The following is a 20124-nucleotide window of genomic DNA, read 5'->3' as shown; positions in this document are numbered from 1 at the left end:
CATCATTAACCCGTAATACTCCTGGCGCAATTTACTGTTAATACTTATCTTACAGTTGTGTAAAAATTCACCACCTGAACTTATTTTGCTCACACTCGCTGAGTTTCACTCTCCCTGCTTTCCCTCAGGCCACTTTTTGATAGCTTCCACTGTGAACGCCTGGACTTGTTGCATTCAGCCAATAGTTTATGTGTAAGTGGAAAGCACAATTATGCCAGCTGGAATGGCAGAAGTGGACTTTTCCCACTTTTTCCCAACTGCTATACCAGTTGAGCTGCTTTGCATCCTGGTCTTTTGTGGCTTAGTTAACTGGAAGAAATGGCAGGGTCTCTCCACTTCCTCTATACTGACATTTTAACTGTTGGTAACAGTCTTTTAAGATGGCATTCGTGCAAAGACTGGCACCAAATTTAGAGTTTCGCATCAGACAAAATGTCTTCAATACTGAATTTTATGGGTATGACATCACTCTCTTAGGATCACCATGACAGTAGTTGCTTGAACTATTTTGACTTACAATTGTGCTGTGCACAGGCTGAGTCTAATACTGAGCGTGATCAACTTTATACAACAGACTCAGGAAGGCTGTTTAGCTCCTCTACACTACTGTCCTCATTATTTTGCAAAGAGCTATGCGATGCTACTATCTTGAGAGAAGGATTTTCTATCTGAGCACAATTAGACTCATCAGAAAGGATTTCAGAGAGAGGAGCAGCAATCACATCCTCACAAGGGTGAGAGATTGGTGGTTCTGATTGGGGTTGTGGTGGAACGCCTGAATCATCTTCAGCTGGAAGTGCTTCTGCATGAGGACTCAAAAGGCTGTTAGAAAGTGGAGGGACAGACACCAAGCAAGGCTGAGGGATAGAAGTACAGTCTGACAGAGAAGGAGGTGGAAGAACAGACTCAGCATCTGGAAAAGAAGGAGAAGCAACGGCAGTCAGAGGAACAGGGACAGCCTCAGTCTCTGTGAGGGAATCAGTGCATGGCAGGTCTTTGTGGGGGGTAGATGAGGAATCAGAAGGAGGACTACAGTTCAATTCGCTTTCTGAGGCAAAAAACACAGTGGTACTGCAGGTAGGTAGACTGACTTCCAGTTCCTCTGGTTCCAAGTTTTCCTGCTCAGACAGGGGACAAAATGGTTCCAGTACCTGCAGAAACACCAGAGGTATCATACTACATACTAGGCACAGCATACATAAACACACAGTTCACACACACAAACAGAACAAACAGAAACATCCATCCAGAGGCACAGGTCTGAATCACAAAGACAGAGGCAAACCCAAGTGAAAACACACTGTATACAAACATGAACAAACATACAACATGAACTCTGCATCCACGAGAAAGTGCAAGCCCCAGAGCGGATCCTTCACATGCAAAATCACACCATAATACCCTGTTATCAAAACAGATGGTCAGCGTCCACGAAGAATACACTCATAAAGAAGAAGACCACGAAACCAACCACGAGTGAGCAGTTCCCATGCTTTGAGACAGGAGCAATGTGGAGAAAACAAAGGTGTTGTAAGTTGTGGGTTAATGATGGGTCACATGCATTAATTAACAATGGAGTCAGATTAAATCTTTCAAAATGCCTCTAAAGAAATTCAGAACTTTAACACTGAATAGCACTGAATTATGATTACCTATGTAGTTCTTTGTGATTGTCAGTTCTTAAATTTTTAATGAAAAGATATCATAGCAACTAATATATATGATATTTCTCCATTTGATTGCTAAGACTCATCTTCACATGACTTTTTTTCTGTAACTGTGAAAGTTCTTTGTAAGATTTAATGACCTGAACAAATTCAGTGGGAAAAATAGACAAATATATAAACTGTATATTATGCTGTGGCCTGATAACTACTAGATGTTCTAGTCTCTATTTTATTAAGTAACATTTGCCTTTTTATGACTGCAAATGTTGCCATTGGTAGGTTTTCTGTATTTTTACACTGCTCTACTCTTAGCTGACTATAATAGGTAGATTCTATGACAACATTGTAGAAACAGGATCCGTAACTTTGTTAAATCCCAGTTTTTGTAAGTTTTTAACTGGGATGGACTTTATTGCCAGAAATACTATATTACATTCAGCATCTGGTCTCTATTCTTTATGTCAAAAATGTCTAATGTCTAATCATAACGTGTTATATCAAAAGAGTGATTTCACCCTTGATGAACATTTATTGCAAATATGTATCAGAATTTTGATACTTAGTTGTAATTCACACATGCTAATCATCCATTAATTCAGTCAACCATTGTTGGAAATCAAGAACAAAAGGCATTTTTTCCCTCGCCCTTATAAAATCCATTTCCATGCACACAGATGAAACAAACCTTGTTTAGGCCCTCCATCACCATGTGGGGCATGTGCTCATTAAGCATGGCGGGTGATATTATGACCTCATTGAAGGCCTTGTTGTCCCCCCACAGAGCTGAATAGGTCGGCTCTTCCTGGCCACAGCTGCAGAGGCAGAGAGACAGAGAGGACAACACTGTTAATTACGGTGAAATAAGGTGAATATACATGGTAATTTGCCTCAGAATCTTTTACTCAAAATACCCTACATGTATACAAGTATGTACGTACGGCATGTAAGCATGTGATACACTTCACAAATGAGTCTTTGGAAGTAAGAATAGACTAAAGTTTTGATGAAAAGCCAAATGGTGAATTATAGAATGTCTCAATGTCATGCAAGGAAGGTTTATTTGTATAGCACCTTTTAACAAGTTTTAGTACAGTGCAATACAAAGAGGAACAAAAATAAATGTGGGAAAAGAACAAGGAAGAAATACTATCGCTTGAATGCCGTGCTCTTTTTAATTTGTTGATCAGACAGAACAAAGTGGAAAAAGTTCCATTTTGTTGGAAGACCAGCTTTAAGCAGCGACACCACTGAACTGACTCGTAAAGGCAGCAGTTGAGAAGAACATGTTTGGATTTCATTGCTATAATCTACCCACAGCTTTCAAGTCTGTTTCCCTACCATGTCTCTGGAGGATGGTTGTGCACCACGTGGATGATTCTGCCAGGAGGGAAGAGGGGTGTGGAGGCTGACAGGGCAATGCTGAGGTCACTGGGATGCAGCCACAGGCGACTGCTGGGGGGTGCTGCCGGCTGAGACTGAGGATCATCATCCTCTAGTGGAAGTTCTGACTTTGGAATGCATTTAGTGCCTCCTGCAATGATCCTCCACTGTTGAGAAAAAATGCATTGCTGTTATGTAACTTAAACATTTGAATCTAAATTTATCTTCTGGATATTGTAAGTTTTTCCTACAACGGCCAGGGTTTCACTGCATGATGCTTTCATTACAGCAAAGATGACTGATATTGGGAGAGGTTGTGAGTAAAACTGCTGTTCATTTTATCAATGCAAAACAAAGAGCTGCTGTTTTGGATGGATATAAATGCAAATATGTTTTGAATGTGATTATTATTTAATCATTCATTAATATTTGAACAGCAGGGCTGTGTTTTGTCAGTAGTCGATAAAACACACAGCAGGTTGCTGCCAACACAGTCAAATGTTTTTTTCATGCTTTCATAGTAGAAATGGTGCACAGGTCTGTCTGTCATCTTGTGTAGTACCATGAGTTTAAGTCACCTTTGGCTTGTTACTTTTCTGTAAGACTTCCAGAAGGTGGCGTCGGAAACCCTCCAGTTGTGACAGGCCCAGCCTAGGAGAGACCAAAAGCTGCTGTGACAAGATTGCAGAAAAGTGAAATTAACCTCGGCATACTAAATACTATAGAAGAGATACCTTGGTACCAGGTCTTTTCCTAATACCACGGACGTGACGAACTCTTTGGAGTACTCCATGGCATCCTCACTGGGTAGATACAAGAAAAATTATGTGAACCATAAACACAGAGAGAGTAATAATGTAAACCATGTCTGCAATCATTTCTTTTTAAAAATTTTTTTGGCCTTTTTTACAGCTTCATTTGATAGGTGCAGCAGAGACGGACAGGAAAGGAGGGAGAAGGGGGGGGGAAAGACATGCAGCAAAGTGCTGTGAGCGGGAATCAAACCCAGGCCACTGTGTCAGGGAAGCCCCTGTACATGGGTCGCCCGCTTAACCCGTTGAGCTTGATGCTTGATGAATGTATTTATATGACCATATCTACACAAAGGTTTACAAATTTGAGTGCATTCATTCTTTTGGTTGATAGCAGTAGTAACAGTAAAGACAGAACAGATAATAGAGAAACAGAAAAAGTGACACAACTTTCCTGTTTGCTTTTGTGTCACTCAGTATTTAAACACACAAATCCAACAGCAACTCCATTTCTACATTAAATTTGCATGTGACCAGCCCACCAAAAAACGTGAGTGTGATCTCAAAGATTTCTAAAAGGACATGATCAGCGGTGCCTGGAAAAGGGAGTTAAGCATTGCTGCTTTTGGAATAGGGCAAATAAGACAGGTGCATAATGAATGTACTTGAATGCACTTATCAAAGCATTTTCTATGTAGGCAATTAGTCTTGATGGTGTATACTGGAGATTTTGGGGAGCCTGTAGAACAAGAGGAAACAGCACCCTGTAGGAGAGTTTGGTAACAAAAAAGCATGAAACCTGTGCATTTATGCTTACAACCATTAATGACAGGAAAAGGGTTGCTTGGTCTGATGAATAGAATTTGCAGCTTAAACTAGACTGCAGGAGCAACCATGCAATGTTACAACTGTACAGTCAATTAACGGGAATGTAATGGCTAATTAGAAGCACTCATACACTATTCAGTTGTGTCATTAATGCAGAAAGGTTGAAGTTTACATTTATTTGTCGCAGTTAGTATGTAGTATGTTAGTGTGTATTCTGAGAAAAAAAATATACATATATATGAACACACACACAAACACACACACACACACACACACACACACACACACACACACACACACACACACACACACACACACACACACACACACACACACACGCATACACAGAAGGTCAGATATGTCAACTGTATGTGAGACAGTGTGGGGGAGATCTTCCTATTGTTTTCAAGTCACACATATCTCCTACACACCTGTCAGTCATTCAAGAGAGCAGGATGTTTTCTGAAAAAGGAGCTTGTGGGTGCCCACAAAGGAATGGTAGTTTTTATAAAAATATTGTGTCTTGTCATATAGGACTTGTAGGAACATTCACATAAAGGATGCTACTTGTTGGTGGTCTCAGAGTCATCCACTGCTGTAGGTTAGAGACATTAATATGAAATAAACAGTAATATTTGTAAAACGAATGAACTTTCAGCATATTATAAATGTTTACCCTATAACCAAAGAAAGCGGTGCTTATGTTGCTAATAATCTTTTCTTTATTTTTTTCACCCATCTTGTATCTTCTGATCAAAGTATAACAATTATCTTACCATGGCTTTTTTGAAATATCAAAGGTACACTGCAGCATATAGTCATGTCTTGGTGCAAACTCTCTTTCAGCATAATTTGCATAACTAACACGGCTAACACTGCATCATGCTGTATGGCAGGGAGATGGACAATGTTCAAGCGCAGGCAGAAAAAATGCTGGTACACTGTGAACACTGTGAATCACTAGACCAAAAATAAACTATATTGTTCAGGTAAATTAACACCTTGTTTGTTCATGAACATACAGTGCAAACTAAGTGTGTGACACACACTGATAGGAGAATATATAATAAATCTTTTCTGACAAAAAAATGTGTTTGTAGCAAATTCAAATAAATACAGTTTGCTCTGTGTCCCTGATGCCTGCATATTTGCAATTACTTTCATTATTCTAAAAATATTTTAGGGTTAACATTAATCTATATCAGCTACTTTAGCAATCTGTGCCACCTATTTCAGTCAAGAGGAACAAGTTATTATAATGGAGAGCTATGAAGAATATGAAAATGTATTACAGTTAACATTGCTTTTTCTGCAAATGATGCAAAAGAGGAGTTCTGGTAGAAAATTGTTCATCATCTGAGTTAATATATTTCTATACTCAGTGACTGCTTATTTTCAACGAGACTGTTGCACATTAGTGCTGTTAAACTTTAAACTTCATATGTAAATGATAATCAAGAAGCGTATTTAGGTCTGACGCTGTCCCAAGGAAATCACTTCAGTTTTGGCCAAATCAAAGTCAAATTAATTCTACTGACTGAATATTCTCTGAGCTAAATACTAACAGATAAATCAATTTTATAATCTGTGTTCTGTTTGCTGCAACATCAGCACTTGGCAGCAAATCGGGACCATGAATAAAAACATAGGTATACATTTTCTGAATCACCAAGTGAATGTATGTGGGTTCCTTTGGCAACACGATGCATATGGTCTGCCTACTGTCACTGCTTCATTCAGTGGCATTACTAACACACAGCTAAACAGATTTGCAGATATTTGCAGACTGAGAATCTGTATCACTCAAAGAGAATCATCAGGAAAAGAATGGGTGTAAGGGCGACACTTTATACATTCAATTTAAATCTGAAACTCTGAGCATAACCTCCTCCGGTGCAGTTTAACTGAGAGCCACCTCAGTGGCTTTACCCTTTTCTTTTCCTTCATAGTATGGCCCACACCACATATCCAAAACTAAAGTGGGAAAAAATTAGTCGTATTTCTTGCATTGTCAAGTTTAATCTCAAGTGTAAACATAGCAGGAAATGTTTCAGATGAACTGGAAATTCACTACCCTGCTGAGCAAACTAAGGGTTTTACAGGTCCAGGTTGTAAGTAAACAGTGCTGACCAGGGTGTAATCTATGACAGCAGGCTGGTATGAAACCGCTGACCTTGGGTTAAACACGTAGAATTTAGAAACAAAAACATGGGCTTTAGATGTCAATGGGTTAACCAAACTTTTAATAACTTTCAACATAAAGTACTTGAACTCAAAGACTGATACTCTTGTAGTTTTCTGTATATTGTATAAACAAACACAGAGTGACTCACCTAAGAAGGCCACCAGGTGGAGAATAAGAGTAGCAGTGAAGTGTAGGGTACTGAGGTCTCAGCAGGAAGGAGAGGATAGTAGCAGTGCCTGCACCAAGAGAATGCCCAACTATCACCAGCCCATAGTGCATGGTGCCCTTGTTCTGTGAGAGAAAGACAGAGTCATTACACTCACAACAGCACACTTTAACAACCACAGTGAAGAGTCACTTTAACCAACTGCTTTTACTGCTGTTTGTAAAACAAACTTGTATACACGAAGGCTATGTTTATGGTAATGTAATGTTACACAGTTAGTGTAACCTTGAATGAAGGTGTCAATGCAAAATCTAGAAAAGGTTCATTATTGAGCCTGTCATTCTTTATACAGTCAAGTATACTGAGTCATGTACCAAGTCTCTTCCAAACGCTTGTGACAGGATCATTTCCTGCTCCAGTTTCTTCTTAATGTATTCTGCTGAGTAAACCATTCCCTGAGAGAGGACAGAAAGAGAGCGATTCAGTGGAGGGAGGATGGTGACAGAGAACAAAATATGGACAGGAAGTCTGTGTCATTAATCTCTTATTAAAATAGCCACAGTAATTACTCTACTATTAACAACTGAAATGACCTTTGGAACCTGTGATATAGGTCACTTGTTGAAGCTGCACTATGGAGAACAGAGACACTTAAAGCTGAAAAATCTCAGGAGACTGTTCAGTGGAGAATATGTATTGCAGGTGAGTCATTTAGCCTCTGACCTTGTGGCCGAGCCAAGTCCCATGTTGCTCCTCCACAGGCAAACGTTCAGAGTCTCCTGTCAGATCAGTCAAGGCATCCTGATACACACAAGACAAAATTAAAATTCTAAGAAGACAACCAAAAGCAGAGAGTACAAGTGAAAGAGGGGAAAATTTAGACATAGAAAATGAAAAGAATGTCTGACTGACAAAAGACTAGGCACTGGAATAAAAAACACCATTCATCACTTCAACTGAAAATTTGATTAATTGTTATGTAACTGTGCTTTAATTTACCAAGAGCTATAAGACTATAAAAGAATTATATAGGCTCATGGAGATGAAATATGCCAGACTCACTTCAACTTTATATTTAAGAAATTATCACTACCATTCTTGAATTATTGGTTAAATAACACATTACCTCCTAAGGCAGGGATTACACTGGACATCTGGTGAGGTACAGAGCAACATGTTTTGCGTCATTATGCAAGGTTGAATTTGATTCAGTTTAGAGGCTACAATACTAATTAGGGCCCCTTAGGTTTACATATTCATAAACACCTTGCAAATGTCTCTTTAATCTTTGACCTGAATTTGTAATACCCTGCTTTGCATGTACAGCAGAAGTATTCAGATTTATTACACTGATAAATTGGATGTTTTGACTAGTTGGGAGCAAAGCTCAATATGCGTACTTATTTTCAAAAGACCAATTGCCTGCGTTACAAAACTATTATGAATCATCTAGCTATTAGTTCAATTCAGTTTTAAAGCATTACAGTAATTTTCTCAAACGCTTGGTTAAGAAAAAGTAGATGGGACATTTATCCCTGAAAGTGGACAGTCACGTTTCTGCTCTATGCATGAAGAGTGTAGGAGTTTGAGAACACTGCATTCAACCATGAGAACTTCACCTGCTCTGGAGGTGTTGGTGTTGTGAGGCATTGAGGGCAGCAGGGTCAGCTAAAACTTTGAGAGAGTTGAAGAAATATGATCATAAAAACATGACAAGAAGCATAAAAATTACCTTTGGTGAAAGGGTTCCTCTGATACTGATGACAACTTTCTTTTTCGCGTGATCAACTGCCACAAAAAATGGAGTTTCATAAACCTATATGAAAGATCAGATTGAAGCAGAGAGGACAGTAAAAACTGGTTAGACAGTGAGAGGAGCAGGGAATGTAAGGAGAGGGCTAGTGACTGTGCTTCATAGTTTCATTTGCAGCCCAGCAGCCCAACATTCCTAAAGTCATTGTCACCAAACCCTCTTCAAATTGGCACAGTGCAAAGTCTAGTCAAAGAATTTATAGATGGAAACTCAGTGCTGGTGAACCTCTGCCAGTAGTGCTCTGTTTTACAAATCACTGACATTGTGAGGCTCACGTGCAGGCTTGACTGCAGAAAAAAAAAATGTAAAAAAATAATTATTGTAAAAATTACTTTTCTATGTATTTAGAAAACTTGTTTAACTATTTTTTTCAGACAGAGTCAGAATTGAGAAACATATGCTTAACTGGAGGGAAATTATGTTGACTTTTAAAACTGATCTGTAAAGCAGTGCCACTGTAAATGGATGTTAAATATTCTATCAATATACTGACTTGACTACTGCAATTCAAAAGTTGTTGGAAAGTGTCTTTTTAAAAATATTTTGGTACTATCATTTGCCAACCTGGGACATATTTTTGAAGTTGACAATAATGCCAATCAGTTATATTTATGCACCTGCTTAACTGCCTTAACATACAGCAGCTTTGTAAGACAAATTTACAACAAAAGTGAGCAGGCCATGGACATACTTATTGTGGTTAAAACATGCCCAGCATTACCATCCTCGTGAATAGTGAGGGAAGACTTTGCATAATCGTCATGACACTAATGCAAAAGTTTGGTACCCTCCCTCCACAGGGATGGATCTCAGACCAAATGATCAAATTTGTACTTTGAGTAAGTCGTCTTGTCACTGTGATGATAGTAAAATATTCACGACTCAGTACTGCTTCATATAATGAGAGCAAAAATGCAGTCCTGAGGCCACCAGTGGGGGACACTTCCCTCTTCAGCTGCACCTTAAGATTCTTTCCATGACGGTCATAAACAGAATCTTGTGACAAAGCGCAGACTTGACAGAGTTCAACACCTACTGAGAAGACTTACTGCCGAGGATGTTTAAACAGCTCATGCTCGGCCCCCCCATATCTCAGCAACTAAACTGTTGAGCAAAGTGTTATCAAAACAGATGTTAATGATGGCCAGAATTACAAACTAAAACTAAATTAGCTACTAGTTTGGGAATGTGTAGCACTGCACATCAGCCCAATGTAAAGTCTGACATTTTATACACGGCTCTAGGGCTTTATATGCAGAATAATTCACCTCAACAGGATATTGTGGTTTTTTTTAACAATAAAAAAATAAAAACCTGACAGTGTTGAACTGCTACACAACACTCATCCTCTGTTTTATTAAGGAAGTAAAGTCCAAACACCTCTGACTGCTTGTTGGCCGGTTGTAGGATTACTCACAGCATCGTGGCAGGATGTGTAGACAATGTGAACCTGCTTGAGATCCCTGTCCAGGAAGTGTCTACGTATGGCCAGGACGTTACAGCCGCAACAGTTGTCCTCCTCCACTGTCACAGATTGAGACAACCGAGAGCCAGACACTGATGTACAGCTGGGGAGAAAGGAAGATAACAAGAAAACAGTAGGACAAGCAGAGAAAATACACCAGATCAATGGTGGATTTTTTTTAGAAACAGTAGGGAGAACAGACATAAGACAATCACAGTAAACCGGTAAGATTACAGAGATAAAATTAGTATCCCAGTGCAGGCAATCTGGATATGAGTATGTGATTAATTCGACATTGCATGTGTTAGTGAGTGGGTCTAACCAGAGTGGTATTGTCTCAGTGGATTACCACTTGGCAAGTGTTGACGCATGTGAAATTTGATCTGCACTGGAGAGGCTCAAGAGACACAAAAACCAAACAGATCAAAACTGTGCGGGTGTATGTTTGAGTGCTTACGGGCAAGAGCTGGCGAGGCGGCACAGCCCACAGGCAGGCTTCCTCATCAGGTACATGGGCCAACCATATGCAGCCAGGGCAAAGAGCATATAATAACACACATCTTTGTACATGTTCATCTCAGCCTGGTAGAGGAAAAGGCAGACAGACAGACAAACACGCCTGCATTAGAGCAACTTCGTAATAAGAGTAACAGCACATTCAGAAATCTTGAGATATGATTCAAATCCTCAAATATTATTTCAGTTGAACACATACTGACTTGGCTGTGTGTTTGTCATTGGTATGTTTGTGCACACATGCACACCAGTAGTAGAAAAATATACTATACACCACGGCAGAAGAACTGCTTTTGTAAAAGGAGATCTCAAGGGACTAATTGATGTGATACAGTGTTGTTATGTACTGTGTGAAATATACACAAAATTGCTTTCTAAGAGATTCTGAGAATAAGTCTTCTCTAATTTTATGTATGTTTTGCAGTTTCTCTTTATTCCTATGGTAATATCTCTAATTCCTGGAGAAAATGTGAAATCTTTAGTTGCCCTATTATAAGTGATTCCGCTCTCTGTCTTAGAGGTTAAATAGAACTCAGGGGTACATGTATTAATAATTAGTTAAAATGCATGTTGCACTATTGAAACTCAGCATTTCATAAATTACTATAACAATGAACCTTTTACACTTTCACAACAGTCAACTTCCCATGTGGTTTAGTACTGGATATGACAAGTCAACCTTGGTTGTGTCAAATAATCACACAGAAGAAACTCACCGAGTTCTTCAGGTCCAAATATCTAGTGTTTCGAGTGACAGGCATTCCTGATAAGAAGGCTAAAATGTCATTGTTGGCCTTTGAAAGAGAAAAAAACAGAAAGAAATCTAAACATGACATAGTTTAAATACATTCTAAACATTTTTTTTTAAGCTTTTGAACATTTTTTTATAACAGGTAGCGATACCTGGTCCAGGATTGCAGATCTCTTAGACCTTTGCCTCTGGCGGAGAAGTACCAGGCCAGCAATAATATCACTAGGCACAATATCCAGGTCTCTGAAGAACTCTGCAAAAAGGCTGGCCACTTCTGAATACGCATCCTGGACATAAAAGAAGGAGATATAATAGAGTGATGATAAAGCGGAGTAATCAAAATAAGACTAAGCAATAGAAAGCAACAAAAGACATGTTATCACCATGTAAAGTTTAAACTGTCTAATGCTGAGTTCAGACCTCACATGACTGGCAAGACTGGCCAGAAAGACGTAGGGTGTCAGGACAGAAAACGTGCCTTACAATGTTCTGACAAAAAGTACGTCTTCCAGAAAGAGCTGGAAAATATTGCTAGAGAGCAGGATGTCTGGACTCCCTTGCTGCGTCTGCTGCCACCAAGATCTTGCCTAGGGTCAGCAGCAGAAAGTGAACGGTTGGATAGACATTTCTCTCTAACCCAATGCAATTTTGTAATCTCGTAAATGAGGAAACACCGATTTAGCCCAATGGTGAGGCAATGACTTCTCAAATTCACAAGCAATATCCCCTGCCAAAAAGAAGACGCATTATTTGCGGATTACAGCAAATGCACATTACCAGTCACCATACCACTGTGCATGGCTACAGTGATGTTTAACGTTTTGAGGCGAACTAACCTGTCCTCTGGACTTATACATACTGACTCAGGGCACCATATCTTGCTTAGTATTAGCTTTAATTAAAAGCAGACTACAATTTTTCAGAATTGCTTTTTTTTTTGTTTTAACTTTCATGAGCTTTACTTTTTTGCTGACAGCCTGTAAATTGATTTAGTCTGAAATGAATTCATTTTACATTTATATTTTATATTAAACGCTTCATGTCACTGGTAAGTAGCTGAGCAAATCACCACTGCATATCCCAGTCTTGATTAATCCAGTCAGTACTTATTTAAATGACTGCCTCACTGGACGCAATGCATGACAAATTCCTGGATGTACTCCTTTATGTATTTTCTTTCACCGTAAAGAGGAAATGGACAAGTGTGCGTTGTGACTCACTGATTGTGTATCTTGGGTTCTTGTGCAGCACATGAAGAACTTTAGTCTCCTGCTCCAGCTACTGGCTTGGCCTTCCTCTAGCCTGTGTCTAGTCAAGACAAAAAAAACCAAACAATAATATCAGGACTGAACTTGTGGGAAAAAACAGGAAGATATGCACTTGCTGTTTTTTCCCCACAAGAAGATTGGTGTCAAGTCAAAACAAGAGCCAGAGAGAGACAAATAGAGAATCTGAGTGCCAGTTAATACCTGAGTGTGTATGTAGTGAGGTTACGCTGACGCCGACGGGTGGCTTTCAGTTTGACAAAAGTCCGACCCGTAGGATCAAAGGTGCACATGAGCGTGATGCAAACGCTGAATATCACTAGCCAGTTGCATGCAACAATTCCTGCCGAAAATATTTTTAAAAAATTATTCACATTCAAGCATACCAAATCCCTTTTCTTTTAAAATGTTTAGTCCCATGTACATTCCCCTTTATATTCTCACCCAAAGCCAAGTTTTTGGCAGTGACATCAGAGCACGGCTGGTAATACTGGACAAGCCAGGCAATTCCTACTACAGCATATACTAGCTCAACCAACAGAATAGCTGGAGAGAGAAGGAAAGAGAAAGAGGGTGTGAGGAGAATAATGATCAATATCTGTTCAATCAATATAAACACTGATCAAATTTAACATCAAATAATCCTCACAACCACCACCTTCAATCCTAATGATCAGTAACATATAATCCTGTTTAAGAGAGAAGCTAATAGGAAAAAAAAGCACATGCCCCAGGATGCCTTACCTAGTCGTATATAGATGACATATTGCACAGCTTCCCTGGGCTGTGTGTACAGAATGCTGCCCCTCATGCTCAACCACATGATGGCGCTCTCACATATAAGGCAGCTGACCAGGATGCCCAGGTACCCTCGGCCATGGTCCACCAGTGTTACAGAGCAGGACTGGTCTGAGCCATATGGAAGGCCAAAGAGAACCACGGACAGAACCACCAACCTGAATACGAAAGGCAAAGGCAGAGAAGTAATGTTTCCCGCATATATGTGAAATATATGTCTCTCTCTAGAGACCTACTGATAATTTAAGCATTAAATATATACATGTAAAAAAAAATCAATACAGTGGAAGAGACAGTGACTCACCAGATGCAGTGTAATAAGAAAAGGAAGAGGGCGGGCAGCACCAGGTCATCACTGCCAACTGACCAGCGCCGCCGAAACATCACCATTCCAGGCATCACTGCCCTGTGGAAAAACCCAAGGGAGAGAGAAAACTTCAGGGACAAATGATGTCATCTTAAACCCATGCTTCTTTGTCTTTACACTCACTTTAAGTGTAAGTATTTAACCTAAAGTCCTATATAGTGAGCATCATACTCCTTTAAGTACAGCATGTAGGTCAAATAAATAATCAACAATCACTTAGTGCATTTATACCAGCAGAGACGTCTCTGAACTGAACAACAGGTCAGATCTTATGTAAGTTCTCCATAATCTACATGACAGGGCAGTTACTTATTGCATTTATTTTCAGTTTCTTAAATTCTCAACATGGTAAAACTAAGAGAGAGCCAGAGGGATAATAACAAAAATAGAATTTAACTGGGAGCGAATGATAATGGGAGGTGGAGAAGATGAGACTAAGTGGGTGAAGGGATGCAGGGAAAATGCGACACTTAAAGAAATAAAGAAAAAAGAAAGAAACTCAGCTTTATTATATGACGTTACCATACTGGTTATGGTTATGTGAAAGGCTTCACTTATGGGTCTCTGTCCATTCTCTGTTGAAAAAGCATTGTGAGATTACTCAAGTCGCCTCTAGGCTAAACTGAAATGAACTGTAAAAGGCACGGTAGGAAGGAAATAGTAGGGAGAGAGGGAGCCACAGAGAGGCTGATGCAGGCCTTATGGTGCAGATACAGGCTGATACAGCCTTTATGGCTCTTCCATATTTGCTTAAAGCTTTTTCAGCTCTGTCAGAAAAAGTTGGCCATCCTTCATGCCAAAACCATCGACTCACTGTATATACCACAGTGCAGAGATGAGCTGAGCAACTGATAAAGCAAAGCAACACAATTTTAAGATGTCTTATTGGTCACTGTCCAACACTCCTCTGCTTTTTAGTATTGTTTCAGAACATTTTTACAGTTATTGAGCAACTGGCAGCACTCTCCTTTATTCACCCTTAAATACCACAGTCATCATAGTTGTTAAAGTCTCACTCTGCATCGTGCCTGCACACAATAGCAGGGAAATAGATGCATCATTCTCTGGTTAGAATGTAAATGTGGGGGTTTAATTGTTTTTGGAAAATATGCAATAAAGTACATTTCCATGACACTGTAACTGTAAGGGTAACTCGGTGGAATCATAAATGAACAAATGCAAAAGCTGCCAAATTCAGGTTGTTAAATTTAATGGATCAAAAAGACAAAACTGTGGAACTGTGCATTGAACTCTGCTCCAATAGCAAATGATCAGATTGGACCGAGTACTGGAACGACAACTTGGTGGTGCAGCAAAACTCTTTATTTGGCATTCCTTTGTTAAGTTTGTTCACACTTCTGTTTTTTTACTTTAAGTGTCTTGTTCCTTGTGCAGTTTTGCACTTCACTCTAGTAGAAATGAAGTGGACTTTATATGTAAATGTAGTTCCAAGATACTATGAACGTCTTGTATTTCCAGCTTTTAGGTAAAAGTTGGAGTATGCTTTAATGAGTGTTATTTTAAGAAGGTGACAGTGCAAGCTGCCAACATAAATCCAACTTAACAACTGTGTATCTCCACCAAGCAAAATTAACTTGCTGTGAAAATAACACCTGTGACTAAATCGTCTTGGAACAAATCATTCTAAGCCTGCATACCAAACTACTAGTGCTGTTGAATGTATTTAATATAACAGCTTAACGCATTATCATGAAATGAAGAGGGATTTAAGTTATCTTAGACTAAGGACAAAATAGGTACCCATCCAGCCAAGCTAATGACGTGAAATAAGCTGAAAATATAAACAAACACTTCTCATGCAGAGAATATACTGTTCATGGTTTGTACTTCAGTGAGAATGCACCTAATTACCTCTGAGGGAAGAAATCAGGCAAAGAAAAAAAAACCTTCATTGAGGCATTTGTGCTACCTCCTACATAGCTCTCAGTAGGGATGTGTAGAGTATTACAGAAAAACAGTGGCGTTTCCTCTATGCAGATCGGCTTCAGAAGTAGCTTTTTACAAACCCTCTTGTATTGTGTTGCGACACAAACAGAAACACAGGAGACCTTGTTGTCAGAATGGATTTCCATGAGCCTCCCTCCCCAAGGCCGCTGGACTTAAAACTTGCAAAAAAATTCAGGAGCTTGGCATTGGAAAATAACAGCTCTATCCTGTGCTCATGCTCAGCCATTAAAAGTTTTAACTCAAAATATGTCAGACTTCTTTGCATCTTATACACCTTAATTCTCAGTCATGCGCCACTTCTCTTCATTATTTCTCAAGTGGCTACTTACTGATCCTGAACAGCTGCACTGCTTTGAATTATGTCTGTATGAAAATCAATATAATACAATATTGTACTGACTGTGACTCTTCCATTTTGAATGACTAGGGCTGAACACAAATATTTCGATGCAAAAATATTAGATTGCTGAATTTAATCATTTCTATATTATATTACTTTGTGTGCCACCCAACACTGGTACATTTAGATTTTGGGGGAACCCAATATTTGTAAGAAATTGTTATAAATACTGCATCAATTTTTTACTCTTTTCTGTTCATTTGTTTGATCCACCAAGTCCACCAAGAAAGTACAACCAGAAGCGACATTAAAGTGACCTGACAACCTAGTGAGCAGATAAAACAAAATTCATTGTTTCAGTTTCAACAGAAGCAAATGCACATTATTTTTTCTGGTTTAGTTAGGGAGTTAGGGAGCACAGACATCCACATACGCACAGCAGTGACGCAGTACACATTACTGCCAATAGCTTCACACAATTCCACAAATCTACTGGTTGTGGTAACGTGCCATAAAAAGCAACAATGCACCAGCAAAGGCAGGAATAAAACACTGATGTAAACAATTCAGGCTTCAGAATTGTTAAAAAAAATGGATTTGCAAATGTTTTACAAGGAAGATGTATTTTACTGAGTAACACTGACAGGTTTCATAACATACATAATTTCTGTCCATATCACCCATATCAACGACTGTGAAGATCTGACCAGGAAATGAACCACTGACTTACTGTATACGCTTCTAACTTAATATCTGTCACACACCTGGATGGGGCTGTTCTAAACTAACAAGCGCTGTCATCAGCTAAAAGTTAATTACATACCGTATAATGACAAACAGAGGGCATGGCCACAATTGACTTCTTCTCTTTTCTACTGAGCTGACATGACTGGTAGAACTAGTTTTTGCTTTGTGAATAACTGTAATATAACAGGCACCCACCATTCACCTGACTGTGAAATGCTGACTATGACTGTTAGAAAATTTACATTCAACGGGAAAGAGGTCTTGTGATCATCTTTTCCACAATAGAAAATTCAAGCTGCTCACCTCCAAGCGGTGGTCACCATTAGAGCCCCACCAGCACTTACAGACACTTGCCATGTATGCTTGACAACACGGTGAACTACATACTCAAATCACAGCTAAGTAATTAAATGCACACAACAGTCCCATGAACTTCACTAACTGCCACACTGCTGCTGTTTCATTCAAATGACAGAAGCTCAACAGCTCAAAATTCCTCAATGTCTTTGAATAACACGCTGTATGGATAAAAAGAAAAGAAAAAAAGGGCTTCTTTTAAAGTGAACACAATTATGACCATTTATGCCCAGTGACAATTAATTCCTTGAGTGTTTCAGTGACACAAAAAAAGGTTTCACAGCAACTTAGCCTGAACTGTGTTGGAACACGACTACAAATAGCCAAATCATCAAAGCAAAAGGGGGTCAAACCCTGAGCAGTGAAGTGACAGTATGAAGGTTTTTTTGTCCAATCAAAGCAACACAGCAGGTGGTTTCACTGATTGGCAGACTTTCAACCAAAGAGGACAGACCGCACAGTGAAATCAGCTGCGGTAGTGTTTAGTAAAAAAAACAAAAAAGCAAAACTGTTTACTCTCAGCCTTCTACAGCAAATGGTGTGACACCCCGATGTAGAGTTTGGGCTCTCGCAGTGAATATTCATGAAAATGAGCCAATAAAAAAGAAGAAAAGACAACAAATAATCCTGAAGGCAAATGTGTCAGAAGAAGCAGAGAACTTGCAACACAACTGTTGCCCTACAGATACCAGTTTTTAGTGGAATTTTCATTATATGCTGCAGCTCCTTATCTTTGATATAAAGCAAGAGAGTGAAGGAAACAAGGGCATACGAATGTGTTTATATGACAGAAGTAAGCTCACAGATACTTGTAAAACTATCTGGGTTGATGCAACATTAAAGAGGACAGTGGAAGGAAAGAGAAGGAAAGAAATAAGAGAGAAAAATAAATGAACATCTGAACTTCCCCCAAATCTCATTTAGGCCAGAACAATCAGGCCAGTAAAATCATGAAGATCTCTTTAACGTGAAAGCACATACTAGACCGCCATGGAGACTGTTATCAGCACTCTGCTCCAGGCCTGTTGTTACGATATGGCTTAAACTCCCAGTAGAGTCTTAACAGTGGAAAAAACAGCGTGACATAATTATGAATTAAATGGGATTAGAGAGTAACAGTGAAATGTTTTTGTAGTGTAAATCTACTTAGGTGCAAGTGTCAGCTCCTTTCATCTATTAAAGCATTTTCTAAACTGCTTATCCTGTTCAGGGTCACAGACTTCAGCATGCACTGGGAGATTTATGGTTATTGCATTGTCTTTTTTATGGCAGTGCTGCCCAAACTAATATGATTTGAGATTTTTTTCCAATCTATGCAACTATCAAAGCAGATATCCTTAGGGAGAGTGATGCATATCTGTCCAATTTAATATGCCTGTTAAGACTGCAAAGTCACAAAGTTATGCACATAAGCAAATGCAGTCATTTATAACTGCTGCTTTTGAATATTTCACACTTCTCTTATTTCTGTCTGTTAATTCCTTATTCTTTTTGATGATAATCTTCTATCCAGCTATCAGGCCATGACTATGGTTGCAGCTGAGGAATATTTTCGAAACAGATTCCTTTTTGATCATATTAACCTATAGGTAATGCTTTTGAATTGTTCAGTTTGCCCAACCGACAGTCTAGATTTATTACACCTACATGAATATGAAACTGAATAGAGAAAAGAAATCTCACCGCTTAGAACACGGAGCCATAGAATAAAGAGCCTGAGCAATAAATCAGTAGACAGATACTATCAGATGTATATATTGTCCGATATATACCACTGAAAATGTTCTTTTACAAAAAAAAAACAATACAGAAGAAAATGCTTGGGCTAATGACAGTATCATCACAGTTTTTCCCAGGAAAGTAACTCTGACTGAACTGTCTGTAGTATATGCAGCAGAGTACACATCACAGCTGAGTAGATGGTGTGTGTGGAGTTGAGTTTTGTCTTCATGGTAAGCTGCTAACAGGTTTGTGAAATACATTGCTGGAAAATAAAAAAACAAACAATGACCCCACAAGCCCCCTTTTCAATACAACTAACATGCATAGAACCAATATCGACTGATATATTGATATCACAATTTCTTACTCCTTGTAACTTATATCAGTCCCAAAAATTCAGTATCAGTCAGGCTTAAATGGAATGATTTGCACTTTTACTTAATAAACAAACTGACCCACATTGTTCATGATTACATTTTAATCAGATGATTAACTGACTAATTGGTTAAGAAGTTATAACCCATGAACCACTTTTTTAAAAAGTTTTAGATAAACATTATGCTTAGCACCAATGTCACCAGTTATCTTTGGAATCACAGTCATTACCAGTCGTGTTTTTTCTTACAGTAGTCTCATATATCATGCTGAACACAATCATGAGTGGGTCACGCAATGTTCTAGCTACTCACTCTGTATTCAGGTTGTATTCACACTTTTCAGGCCTCTGTTGGACAACAGTAACCACAGACTCCAAGGTCAATCAATATTTCTGATTGATCATGCCAGAGGAGATCAACGCAAAGAACACCTAAGGAAAATGTCCCTTTAACTAACAATATACTCTCCAAAATCCAGCTGGAAATGTCATGGATGTGCACGACTGTGATTAGTCCTCAAGGAGAATTTCACTCTCTGTGGACGATGCATTTTTCATGTGGCCAAAACTAAAGTATAGGGGCTAGTAGCCCAGGAATCTTGGCAATGTATCAAGCTGCACAGTGACATAAATAAAATCTAGCCGATGATTCTTGCAATCA

The 20124-nt window shown here is 39.0% G+C and overlaps 1 protein-coding gene across 2 annotated transcripts in view; it reads right to left on the bottom strand.

The window, feature by feature from the left end:
* The window catches only part of dagla (diacylglycerol lipase, alpha), a 36040-nt gene that overhangs the window by 6494 nt on the left and 9422 nt on the right, over nucleotides 1-20124 (bottom strand). For both annotated transcript variants that reach the window (XM_023279288.3, XM_023279289.3), the window contains exons 2-18: nucleotides 13891-13992; nucleotides 13533-13744; nucleotides 13233-13334; nucleotides 12993-13131; nucleotides 12744-12831; nucleotides 11676-11810; nucleotides 11489-11566; nucleotides 10714-10838; nucleotides 10209-10359; nucleotides 8711-8794; nucleotides 7702-7779; nucleotides 7353-7433; nucleotides 6961-7103; nucleotides 3782-3850; nucleotides 3626-3698; nucleotides 3006-3214; nucleotides 2353-2479 (exon numbers count right to left, since the gene is read on the bottom strand). In XM_023279288.3, the coding sequence (XP_023135056.1) occupies nucleotides 2353-2479; nucleotides 3006-3214; nucleotides 3626-3698; nucleotides 3782-3850; nucleotides 6961-7103; nucleotides 7353-7433; nucleotides 7702-7779; nucleotides 8711-8794; nucleotides 10209-10359; nucleotides 10714-10838; nucleotides 11489-11566; nucleotides 11676-11810; nucleotides 12744-12831; nucleotides 12993-13131; nucleotides 13233-13334; nucleotides 13533-13744; nucleotides 13891-13985 (1989 nt within the window). In that variant the 5' untranslated portion in view covers nucleotides 13986-13992. The remainder of the gene's footprint in view (nucleotides 1-2352; nucleotides 2480-3005; nucleotides 3215-3625; nucleotides 3699-3781; nucleotides 3851-6960; nucleotides 7104-7352; nucleotides 7434-7701; nucleotides 7780-8710; nucleotides 8795-10208; nucleotides 10360-10713; nucleotides 10839-11488; nucleotides 11567-11675; nucleotides 11811-12743; nucleotides 12832-12992; nucleotides 13132-13232; nucleotides 13335-13532; nucleotides 13745-13890; nucleotides 13993-20124) is intronic.

This window comes from Amphiprion ocellaris, chromosome 1 (genome assembly GCF_022539595.1).
Source record: "Amphiprion ocellaris isolate individual 3 ecotype Okinawa chromosome 1, ASM2253959v1, whole genome shotgun sequence".
NCBI classification, from domain to species: domain Eukaryota; kingdom Metazoa; phylum Chordata; class Actinopteri; family Pomacentridae; genus Amphiprion; species Amphiprion ocellaris.
The sequence above is the reverse complement of the archived record's forward strand: the minus strand, read 5'-3'. Positions and strand labels throughout refer to the sequence as shown.